Source organism: Bactrocera neohumeralis, unplaced genomic scaffold, assembly GCF_024586455.1.
Source record: "Bactrocera neohumeralis isolate Rockhampton unplaced genomic scaffold, APGP_CSIRO_Bneo_wtdbg2-racon-allhic-juicebox.fasta_v2 cluster09, whole genome shotgun sequence".
NCBI classification, from domain to species: domain Eukaryota; kingdom Metazoa; phylum Arthropoda; class Insecta; order Diptera; family Tephritidae; genus Bactrocera; species Bactrocera neohumeralis.
In genome coordinates this window covers 29,374,165-29,386,484 of record NW_026089622.1, presented here as the reverse complement: position 1 = coordinate 29,386,484, position 12,320 = coordinate 29,374,165, and the positions used below count along the sequence as shown (strand labels likewise).

Here is a 12,320-nt window from a genome sequence, read left to right as displayed (position 1 = left end):
CGCATTCCTGGTCTTCTTCTGAAAGTTGAGTAGTCTGAGATAATTCTTATACTCCCCATAATTTATTGAGTTCAATTTTTAAATATTCGTTTGAAATATTTTCAACTTCAGTTGTAAAAGAATTAATTTTTTCTGTGACTTGGCCACTTAATATCCAACCAAAGATTGTATTTTGGGCTAACAATTTATTGGATATTTTTTCGATACCTTCAAGAATTATTTGAGGTATTAAGTTACTACCTAATAACAAATCATTTCGTGATGGAGTATGGCAGTTGGGATCTGCTAATTTGAGATATCAGCATTTTTTCCATTGCTTTTTATTCACTTCACAGCTTGGAAGCAAATTTGTGAGTTGCGGTAGAACGATGGTTTGTGCATCTACTCTTATATCCGTGTTTGGGGAGACTATGGTTGGATAAATGAGTTAAGTTCCCGCCCTCATACACCACTACACCACACAATACACCACTCACAAAGCAACACTGGCACATTCACCACACTTGGAGACAACACTCATCGATTGGAAGCAGAAGTCTACACCTACACACACACTAATACACCTTACCGTACCGTACATCAACCCACCATTACTCTCCGCAACCCAACGAGCAAAAACCCTCGTCCTAGAAGAGGCCGCCCTTTTCGACAGCGATTTTCGAGTAATAAACATCGGCGGACGCTTTTACAGGTTTTTTTGGTATTTTCGGCACGCATCTCAACGTTTCTTTATTTCATCATCTTCGGCGCGCAGCTCAACCATCGATCCGACATTGGGATATCCTCTACGCGCAGCAGCTGAACCAACGCATGAACTCCGAGTGTGCTTTAATATAATTTGATAAATACATATATGTATACTTCCACTGGTACCCGACCAGGGAGTCCACTGATTTGAATATTGTTATACATTGTTACGCCTCCACTGGTATCCGACCAGGGAGATTTTCATTACAACCTTTCCGCATTTTCCAATAAAATTGTCATCTTGAAGTGAACAAAAAAAAATACTTATATATATTGCGTCCTAAAAGGAGTGGGTATTAAAAATAAGTGGTAAGTTATCTAATGGTGATTGGGCAAATTTTGTTTGAATTTTGCATAATTCTTTGAGAACCTTGATCAATGAATGCTCTTAATTTGTGCAATTCTCCTCTATGTTCAATAGCGTTGACCGCAGTGGGTAAAAGAATTATGCTTTCATTTTCTGAATGATGAGCTTGAATTTTTACTGCTTTAGAGCAACATGGTTGTTCTTCCCTTTTTGCGGGATTTGATATTTCTGGATTACCACTTTCTGTTGTAGTGACTAACCCGGTGGTTTTATGAAATTGATTTTGCTTCATATTTTGAAAATTTGTAATATGAAGCAATGAGTGGTGTTTTCATTGACAGCACACAGAATTGAATTTGCTTTCACAGTCTTTTGTCCCGTGAGAATTGAACAGACAGTTGATGCAAGTTTATGTTGTCGGACAAGATTGTTCCTATCTGAAACAGACAATTTTTTAAACTTCTCGCAAGATCTTATATTGTGATCTCCTTTACTTATTTCACATAATGATTGCCAATGATTTCTTGGATTTGACTCAAATGTTTGGCTTTTATTAGCGTGCCTATTAAATTGTATATTATTGCTGGCTTGGAGTTTAAAAAAGTTTTTATTCGAGTCATGTTAATTTTTTTTGGCTTGACTATTTTTTTTTGTCAACTCTCTCAGCTATTTCGTACTGAGTTGTATAGAATTTTTCATTTGATGCCATTTTGGCGATTTCTTTCTTGGCACTACTGATTGCTCCCATCGTAGCAAAGCAGCATCAGGCAGTGTGGCTGCACAAATATTTACTAGGATAGGGTCCCACGATTCTGTGGAAATGTTACTAACACAGATAAACAATAAGTCACTGTCGAGTATAGTTTTTGAAATTCTTGGCTGGTTTCTTGTTGAATTTTTTCTAAATTCATTAAAATTGTTATTTGGTTGTCTACCAATACTCTTTCATTTTCGTATCTTTCGACCAGTGCTTCCCAAGCTAGATTACAGTTTTCGTCATTTAAAGCGTAACGCTTGACGATACTGCCTGCTTCCCCTTTTGTTTTGTACCTGATATGGAACAGTTTTTGAGCTCGTGAAAGTTTGGGATGGTTTATGTACACGACCATTGATCATAACCTCCGTGAAAAACTTCAGTATAACAAGCTGGTACTTTTAAGAACATACCTGTATCTAGGTCTTCTTTTTGAGTAGTAACTACTCTCGGAGGAGAAGTAGTGGCTCTACGTGGCCTTTATTAGGTCTAATATCATTGCCTTTGTAATTTCGTATTGTTGAAGGCAGTTTTCATATTTAGCTGACGCCGAACCTTTATGTTTTCTGGGAGTTCAGCATCGCCAGTATCTACTACTGTATCATATGCTGCCAGAAGGCGTGCCCATATCATATCTTTGCTTTGAATTTTTACGTTTAAAATCGGTTCTGTGTTGTCATGAATAGGGGAAGCAGTAAATCTTATGCAGTATCTAAACAAACTGTCACGTTTAGTTATGAACAGAGAACGTATATTTTTAGAGAAGGTTCACGATGTCGAGAACTGAGGGATATTTCAATTTTGGGTATTTACTGTTTTGGATGAGCGTGTTTCACCACAGAAAATTATTAGCGTGTTTCACTACTTAACATCAGGGAACACGAAAATAGCAGAATTGAGCATTTTCAGTGTTAAATGAGAAAAATAATAATTCCAATGTTAAGGCAGAGAACATAAAGCATAAAGATGCAGGTTCGATGTCGAACAATTTATAAAATCGGAGTACGGAATTCACCTCACAACTTCAGAATTCACGATGTGAAATGATAACATTTTTAACAGTTCTCTCACATACTCAAACAGAGAATATGAAGAGAAGTAAATATATGTATTTTCGGTATATAATGACATGGCATATATGCCCAAGCAGAGAATATGAAGATACAGAAATACACTCCCAACGAAGTATTTCGTTTTGCTTTTCGTTTTTATTTTATTTCATTTTGAACAGCGAAAAATGTGTACAAAACACACCTCTCACACAGAGAACATAAACAAATTTTTTATGTTCTTGTCTCACATGCCCAAGAATATGAAGAGACATAAATATATGTATGTATGCATGCACCTTATGATGCTCCCAACAATAGCATTGTGATATTTTCATGCTTCAATTTTTCTTTCAACTTGGGAATCGCAATGTATGCAAATATGTATGTATGCTTTTGCGTTTTGCCGTCGGCAATTCAATATTGACATGTAAACATAATTATGATATGAGTATAATTTTGTATGAATGCATGCATAGTAATATTTATAGTAAATTTGGACTTGCATATTTAATAATTTTCTTTGATTTTTGCATAATATACTATATTAATAAATATTTTTGTATTATAATACATTTCTTTTGAATTTATCACAACAATATATAAATACATCGTCTATCATATTAATCTTATTATTTGCTCATATGAATGTATGTCTGTATTCGCATGTGCGCGTTCAGAAATTCAAATCATGATTTTATCAATACATATATGTATATGTATATTACATGCGCACGCATTAATTTGCATGTTCATCATTCAAATATATTTATATGTACATACATACATATTTGTATATACTTCCGAACAACTAATGCATAAGCATACAAACATACATATGCGTCCACATGTGAATATGTATGTCACCAACCCAAAATTGAAGCATTGTTCTACAAAAACAACAATTGTCTACATAGCAAAAGCACCACAAGTCAATATGGCAGCCAATTGGCGAAGAACAAATGTAGTAAATCTTACAACAAAAACAACAAACATTTTCATTCATAAGCCCAGGCGCAAATTTCACAAGCAACGTCGCTTCATTCATAAAAACAGACGCCGTAACATCTCCTCGAGCATGCCTTTGCCAACAAGCGTCTTTTCGCGACGATGGCAAAAGCTAAAAATCATAAATTGAACAACTTTCTGATGATTCTTCACAGAAAGAAGTGACAAAAGTGGCAACATTTTACAATATTTGTCTAATATATTTTTCCGTGACTCGCAAAAATCTGCGTCGATATGTATTCACGCTTATACATACTTATGCATATATATTTACGCTAGCTTGTTGGCGACGCTGTTCGAGCAGAAAGGGAAGCGGTAACAATCGGCGATCGTTTGTAAGGGTGCGAACAGAGTGGCCGCTTGTTGCCGAGCCGAGCCGACTGACGCTTATTGCGAGAACCAATGCGAGAAAACTGGTACTATACAAATTAGTACAAATAAGCGCGAACAGGTCATAGTGGGCGCCGAGCTGGTCAGAGCGCAAAGCTGATTGAATGCGAGAAAACAGTTCCAAAGCGTATTCCAGCGCCGAAAACATTGTTTATTCTGCGAAAAGCAAGTTTTGGACATAAAATTCTTTGGAAAAAGTGAAATCAAAAATTATATGCTGTCATTCATCATTTAATGGCATTCTTGTTGAACTTTTCTTGAGTACAGTCGTGTGTTTTGGTTTATTTAAAATGAATGTAGAAGAATTAATAAGTGAAGTTTTTTCTCGGCCGGCTTTGTGGGATCAGAAAAATAAATGTTATCATAACCGTGTTTTAGTGGAAAAGCTATGGATGTCCGTTGCTTCAGAAATGAAAATACCAAGTAAGTTACATTGAAATTTATTATATTTTATTCATGCATACGAAATTACAAAATTTATCTCTTATTAATCTACCATTTTTGACACTTGTTTTATTGAATTCTTTTATGATTTTTTCCAAATGTTTTTTTTTGCACTTCTTCTTTTAAATTTTCATCTAATCCTTCTAAATCAATAATTATGTTGTATAGAAGGCATATACATTTTACAATGAGTTCAGCGAACAAAGGATTCGTTTCAATGGGTTTCCATAATATTCTGAACCTTGCACTTAATAACCCAAAGGCGCATTCAATGCACTTTCTAGCTCTTGAAAGCCGGGCATTAAAATATTCATGGTCTTCTTAACGGCTTATCCCCTTAACAAACATTCTAAAAGGGGATAAGCCTCATCCCCAAGAAATACATATGGCACAATTTCTTCACTGTTTGGCAGACATGTATTTCCTAGTACAGGTAGTTCTCCACTTTTTAAAAGATTAAAGATTTTGGAAGAGCTAAAAGTGCCACCATCACTTTGCTTTCCGTATCCACCAACTTCAACCGCAATTAATTTGCAGTTGGCATCGGCAATACCTTGCAACACAATCGAAAAAAAGTGTTTATAATTATAATACATGGAACCAGTATTTCCTGGACACTTGATTCGTATGTGCTTCCCGTCGATAGCACCAATACAATTTGGGAAGTTCCATAGCTTCCAGGATTGCTCTGCAATTTCTTGAAAACATTGTTCGTTTGGCTGCGGCATATGTATAGTAAACATATTATCCCATAGATCTTGGGTTGTCTCCTTAACAATAGCTTCTACTGTTGATTTGCCTAGCCGAAACGAAAAAGCTAGTGAGGCAAATGATGCTCCAGTTGCCAGAAATCTAAATAAGAAAGTTAAAACAAAAATTGTTATTTAAATTTATATTATATTATTTGTATAATTTTTTGTATTTTATTGTTTAAATTCATGTATGCATATAATTTTTATCATATTTTAATTATATGGCTTTATTTGATCTTGCAGAGGAAGACTTAAAAAAAAATGGAAGTATTTACGCGATCAATTTCGATGTGAAGTACGCAAAATTCCAACTCCAAAATCGGGGGATGCCGCATCACAAATTACTTCGAGTTGAAGAAGAAGAGGTTGAATATGAAGAAGAAATTGAAGATATTCTCAACACTTCACAAGTCGAAGAAACAAGAGATATGTGCGACAATGACGAGTTCAGCTGTGAAGTTCCATCAAAAAAAACAAAATACCTCTAACAGCACTGCCCAATTGTTGGAAATTGAAAAAAGAAAATTGGCACTGCTGGAAAATAAAAAAATGGAAAAAAGACTGTATTGGATGAAGATGAAGCATTTTTTGTAACTCTTTTGCCGCATATTCGGAAGTTGGACCCAGAGAATAAATTTCTGTGTCGAATGGAAATGCAAAATGTACTTTATAAATACGTGTATGCAAAAGTTAAAAATATGCCCACACTGTCCAATGAAACTTCAAGATACGCGCCTTTGTCTTCACCAATCAGCGTTTCTTCTGAAAGCTACCAGATAAATTCTTTAGACCTTAGCACAATTCTTTGTTTTCAACCGATCTCATTTACCACAGTTGAAGGTACAAATATACCATCAACTTCATCATCATTGGTTCCAGACCAAAATACAATGGAAACTATAATTTATTCATCTTTAAATTCTTCCTAATTAATTTATATTATTTATTTTTAATTTTTTTGTTTAATTTTTCTTTTTATTTATAAAAAAATGTATTCATGAATTTAATACAATAAATACAAAAATACAAATATATAAAACATAAAAAATTTCTTACCTGAGAGTTACTATCAAGCGTTCACATGGACATATTGGTACTTTAATAAAATTACTCCACTTCTTTTTTAATTTATCACCAATCTTTTCGAGAATATAGTCGAAAGTTTCAATACTCATTCGAGTATATTCTTTAAACTTGGCAGGATATTTTCTTAAATCACTATATAAGTGATGAAATTCTCCAAATTCACTTCGTTTATCATTTATTGGATGTTTTCCTAATGATTTTTTATTGATAAAATACTTTAAAACAGTAGCCGAAGCTAAATACTCATCATCTGACGAATCCATATCTTTTCACTTCAATTTCACAAACACGAATGAACAAAAAACCCAAATGCATACAAACATACATAAAACATAAATAATAAATAAAATATCAGCGCCGATTCTCGCATCCACTATGCACACTCAAACTTTTTTTCGCATGAACAAGTTCTCGCAATAAGCGTCAGTCGGCTCGGCTCGGCAACAAGCGGCCACTCTGTTCGCACCCTTAGTTTCTTTCGGCACAGCTCGGATTTTCTACCAACAACACAATGTTGTGGCGCTTTACCGTCGCGTCAAAGTGTAAACACAATGGCTACGATAGACTGCAGCGGCATGACAGTGAACTGAAAACGTCGTTGTTCATCTTACTACATGTACATTTTGAGAAGCAACAACAACACAATGGCCGGCATGTACACAAAACAACGCAGTTGTCCATTTTGTATGTACACAATTTCGTTGTGGCCATACTAATACCTTTCACTTCAATGAAATTTTAATATTTTGTTCAAAGTGAAATTTTTTATGCAAAAAATAAGTAAATAGGTCAATATTTTTGCTTTAAATTATCAATTGTTATTACAAATGATATAATATAGCTATAATATAGCTATTTTATGCTTTTATTTGTAAAATAACATCAAGTTTGTTAGAGCTGTGAATAATTTTACATTTTACATATTAGTGGCATCACCACTCTACCTCCTCTTTCTATCTTCCATTCTACTGTCGACTCTACTGTCGTCTTACTGTCGTTGGCAAAAATAGGAGGATAATGAAGTTAGCGAGAACGACAACTGTCGGCCTGCAGTCGTGTAGTCGTGCAGCTGTCAAAATAACACTGCCCATAAGAACGTGTGTATTTTAATATTTGACAGATGTAGTTTGCAGTCTGTCGTAGCCATTGTGTTTACACTTTCATCTTCTCTGCCTCGGCATATATGCCATGTCATCATATGCCGTAAATACATACATATATTTATTTCTCTTCATATTCTTTGTTGAATATGTGGAGAACTGTTAAAAATGTTAACATTTTACAGCGTGACTTCTATACTATAAATCTAAGAAATGTTCGCTGTCGAACCTGCATCTTCTCTATGTTTTTATGTTTTCTGGACAAGCGTGTAAACTGTCAAAAGCTAACAAAATGCGATGAGCGTGTTTCACCACAGCTAGCTCGGAAGGAGAAATGTTAACAGTGGCGCGTGAACAGAGCTGAGCATTTAATGAAAATTATGCTCAGAAATATATATTGCTATTACAGACGTATGTTGGCCTTTTGCTTATAATTTTATACGTTTAGATGTCTTCATATTAATTGATATGATTATCATTTTGCGTATTTTTATGAATAAATTATGTTATTTTCAATATATATATATGTAGTTAATGTGTGAATAAAAGTTAATTTTTAAATATTTCTTATGTTAGGTAATATAATATAATTTCATATATGCATATGTTTTTATATATATGCGATATACATATGTATATATCCTAATAATTACATTTCTTCCTTTAAATTTTCCTACGCATCTACATATTAGCACATAATTACATACATACATATGTAAGTACACTTCAAATTCAATTCGTGATATTATCATTTATCAGTAAAAAGTGTGCGCGCACTGCTCTATATGTACATATGCATATGTGTACATATGTCAACCAACATACAAATATGCGTATACATGTAAATATATCACCCTCAAAAACTAAAACAAAATTGTTTTCGCGTTTAACAACGGTGCATCATACTGCATGGATGGCAAAAGTTTTCGCGACCGCGCATGGATGGCAGCGCGACTTTATTGATTGACATAAAATGTGACTAAAATTAGTGCTTAACATAATTTTATACCTAAATTCCGTCTAGCCTGCAGTGTGGTGGTGTGACGCACTTCCAGGAATTGGCTTGTGAAGGTGCATAAGCATTTCGGGTGCGCGTGCCGGAAGTCAAGTCGTTGTTACTGAAACTGCTGCGGCGATTTGCTTAAGTCAGTAAGTTATGTAGTAGTTGCGCAAGTTATGTTGTCGAATTGTTGATAGGTGTTGTATTAACTCTTCCCCTCTTAGTTCGATCGTCCGCGATCGGTGTTATTGTTGGGCTGCGATGTTGTAATTTGCAGGAACGGGCCTTTCTGCACGTTTGCAATAAATTCTGCTTCTGGGCTAGGCGAAATGTACATTTTTTGTTTTTCTTTGATAATAAAAAATAAAATTGCAGTAGTGACTACTATAATTAAAACAATTGAAATATCAGAACTTAAGCTAATTATTGAGGATACACTGTTTCCATTCTTTAGTAATTTAAAATTATTTTCATGCTGAAGCTGTTTTATGTACAATGCTTCCATCTTTATTTCTTTATTAATTTCGTTTGTATCATTTATTTTTGTTATTACATTTGGTAATACAAATGTTTCAAATATCCTCAAGTTTACATTGAAATATGTTCTATTAGAAATCTTTATCTCACAATTTTCGAACCTTAATAAAAATGTGCCTTTTTGGCTTATCTTTTGTTTATTACAATTTTGGGTTATATTTGAATTAAAATTCTTAAATACAAGGGTGCCTGGTAGCACTTCTATTACATCAGGTTTATTAAAATTTTCAAGCTTACAGCTCGCTTCTTTAAACATTAATATATTGCCTATACATGTGTCTTCAATTCTTATAATATTCTTTTCTAAATTATCCTTAATTTCTAATTGGTACATTTTATTGTCCTCGTCTACAAGGATTTCTAAATGGCTTAGTATTACTGATTTATTATTAATGTTTGGGATGGGTTCAAACTTTATTTTGGATAATGTATTCTGGGAATATTGAGGTATGAGGAGGGATAGGATGATTGTATTTTCCTGAAATAGTACGGCTGTTCTAATGTGGCTGTAACTTTCAAAATTGCTAATATGATTCAGTTCAGTAGGGGTTAGAATGTCCGTTGGCAAGATACCTAATTTAGTTGGAAAAATGATTTGTCCGATGTCATCTACGTGATTGCGTAAAAGCGATATGTCGTTGTTAATTTGGTAAGTATGCATGATGAATTGAATTTCGTCCTCTATTGTCTTTATTTTATTTTGTGCTAATTCAGTAAATTCGTTTATGTAACTACTAATAACAGTTTGTTGTTTGTTTATGTGGTCTGTAATGTTCGTTATCTGTCCAGAAAGAAAGTCGCTAATTTGCATTAAATTGTTAACATTATTCGTGGTAATTTCTTCGTTATTATGAATTTGTGTGAGAGCGTCCCTAATTTCTTTTTCATCGTCACTGTCCATGGAGCCTGCTATAAATTTTAGTCCTTTTCCTACGATATTGAGTAAGCCTCGTTTGACTTTAAAGTGCGGATGCAAACCGTCTAACTTAGCTTCTAATAAAACAAAATTTTTATGGATTGAGTCAAGAAATTGTCTGTCCTCAAAAGTGATTGCTTTTAGAGTGTTAATGTTGCCTGAAATAAGCGATAGCGTTTCTTCATATTTCGTTAAATTGATGAAATGTAAAATTTTGTCGTAATGGTTGATTGTCCTTACTTCTCCTGTCTTAATGGGTAGGTACCCGTTGTTGTTGGTAAGATCCTGTATGTCGATTTGTTGTGTGATCACGGTCAATGTCATCGTTAGTTGAATCAGAAAGGTATAGTAGCGGGTCATTATGACTAACTGGAAAAATAATTTTAACATTGTTTAATATTTTTTTTGTGAACGATTTTACCTGACTTAGTTTTAATTGTGGAATTGTAGTTCTGCTCTACAATTTCCTTTCTGTATTTAGAAGATAACTTTGTTCCTATTCTCTTGTCTATTTTTACGAAAATCTCGTCTCCTCTGACGTATTGTTTTAACGGGGTTCGATCTTTATTATGGTACAAAAGGTCGATATTCTGTTTAGTTAATAATTTCCTAGCAGTTTCCTCTCTATCCTTATCTAGTAATTTTGGGTCACTACAAACTCTTCTGCCAAAGAAAGCTTCTACGGGTTTCTTTGCGGTAGTGGAATGAATTGAATAATTGTATTCTTTTACCGATTTCTCCAGTAATTCGTTAAAAGAATTATGCGTTTTTTCGCTTTGCAAGCAACGCATGATCTCCTGTAGAGTTGAATGAAACCGTTCAACCTGTCCATTTGAGGAGCTGGTGTAAGGGGCTGTTCGAAATATTTGTATGCCGAACTCATTCTCTATCATAAAATTTATTGACTCAGATTTAAATGATCTTTCATTGTCAAATACTACCGTTTCCGGTATGAGGGAAAGTAGTATATCTCTCAGAGGTTGCCTGATATCCTCTGCAGCTTTAGATTGTATGGGTTTCGCGACAGCAAATTTTGAAAATTTATCTACGGCTGTCAAAATCAACTGTTTTCCTATTATGAGGATATCTAAGTGAACTATTTGACCAGGAAACCGTGGAATTGGAGTGGCCTGTATTTGCGGCTTTGGCGGATGCCGTTCGTATTTATTAACTTTGCATGTTTCGCATTTTTTCATAATTTTTTTAATTTTATTTGCCATTGCAGGAAAATAATATTTTTCTAGGATCTGCATTCTATTTTCCCTGCAATTCCTATGTGCTCTATTATGGGTGCTAACTATTATTTCTTCTTGCTCTTGTTCATTCGTTATGTCCTTTACCATTATTTGGGTAAACCTAACTTTATATTTGTTAAAGTGTAAGGGATATAATAACTGAATTTTTCCCATAATATGCTCATCCGTTTTTATGCAATTTATGACGGACGGATTGAGGTATCTTTTTAAAATATCTATCAAATTTTCATCAGTATATTCGGGTTCGGTGATTAGATGGCGATGATACGTTGGAAATATAATTTTGAATTGGTAACTCGAGATTACGTCTTTATTTAAGAATATTTGATTTTTGAATGCATTAATAGGTGCTTCAACGCTATATATTAAATTGTGGGATGAACTTCCATCCGAATGAGTCGCTGTAGAGAGCGAATTCAATGGTGTATCATGAGGTATTCTAGACAAGGCGTCAGCTACGACGTTACCCTTGCCAGGCCTGTAGTATAACTCATAGTTATATTCTTCAAGGATCGCCTTCCACCGCTTCATTTTACTATTGCTATTCTTGTTGCTTAGCGCATAGGTTAAAGGTTGGTGGTCGGTCGTGATTTTTACCTTGCGTGAACCGTATAGGTAATTTCTGAAGGAGTTTAATGCCCATATTATTGCAAGCATCTCCTTTTCGTTTGTTGCGTAGTGCTCTTCGGCTCTACTCAACGTTCGCGATATAAAAGCTATCGGCTTATCGTTTTGCGACAAAACTGCGCCTATGGCGAAGTTTGAGGCATCAGTAGCCAGTTCAAATTCCTTTTCGAAATCTGGGAAAGCAAGGATAATGTCCTTGGACGTTAGGGAATTTTTAATTTTGATAAAAGACTCGATTGCATTTTTATCGAGGTCAATCTTAATGTTGGCCGATTTGTTTTTAGACGTTCGGCCCTCTTCCCCTCTTAAAAGGGATGTCAAGGGTTTGGCGATTTTTGCGTAATCTC

At 34.5% G+C, this 12,320-nt stretch overlaps 1 protein-coding gene across 1 annotated transcript; it reads left to right on the top strand.

The window, feature by feature from the left end:
• The first annotated feature begins 4,534 nt into the window (after positions 1-4,534).
• Positions 4,535-6,380, top strand: LOC126764701 (uncharacterized). The gene is made up of 3 exons (XM_050482352.1): positions 4,535-4,685; positions 5,695-5,801; positions 5,998-6,380. Exons 1-3 carry the CDS (start codon positions 4,546-4,548, stop codon positions 6,378-6,380), a joined length of 630 nt encoding a protein of 209 aa, XP_050338309.1. The 5' UTR covers positions 4,535-4,545.
• The last annotated feature ends 5,940 nt before the right edge of the window (positions 6,381-12,320 follow it).

What these genes read in the sequence shown, in the direction of transcription:
- LOC126764701 (XM_050482352.1), top strand. Translation starts at nt 4,546, where the DNA reads ATGAATGTAGAAGAATTAATAAGTGAAGTTTTTTCTCGGCCGGCTTTG. An exon ending in ATGAAAATACCAAGTAAGTT is followed by an intron (nt 4,686 to 5,694) that starts ACATTGAAATTT and finishes TTGATCTTGCAG; the next exon opens with AGGAAGACTTAAAAAAAAAT. An exon ending in CGCATCACAAATTACTTCGA is followed by an intron (nt 5,802 to 5,997) that starts GTTGAAGAAGAA and finishes CTGGAAAATAAA; the next exon opens with AAAATGGAAAAAAGACTGTA.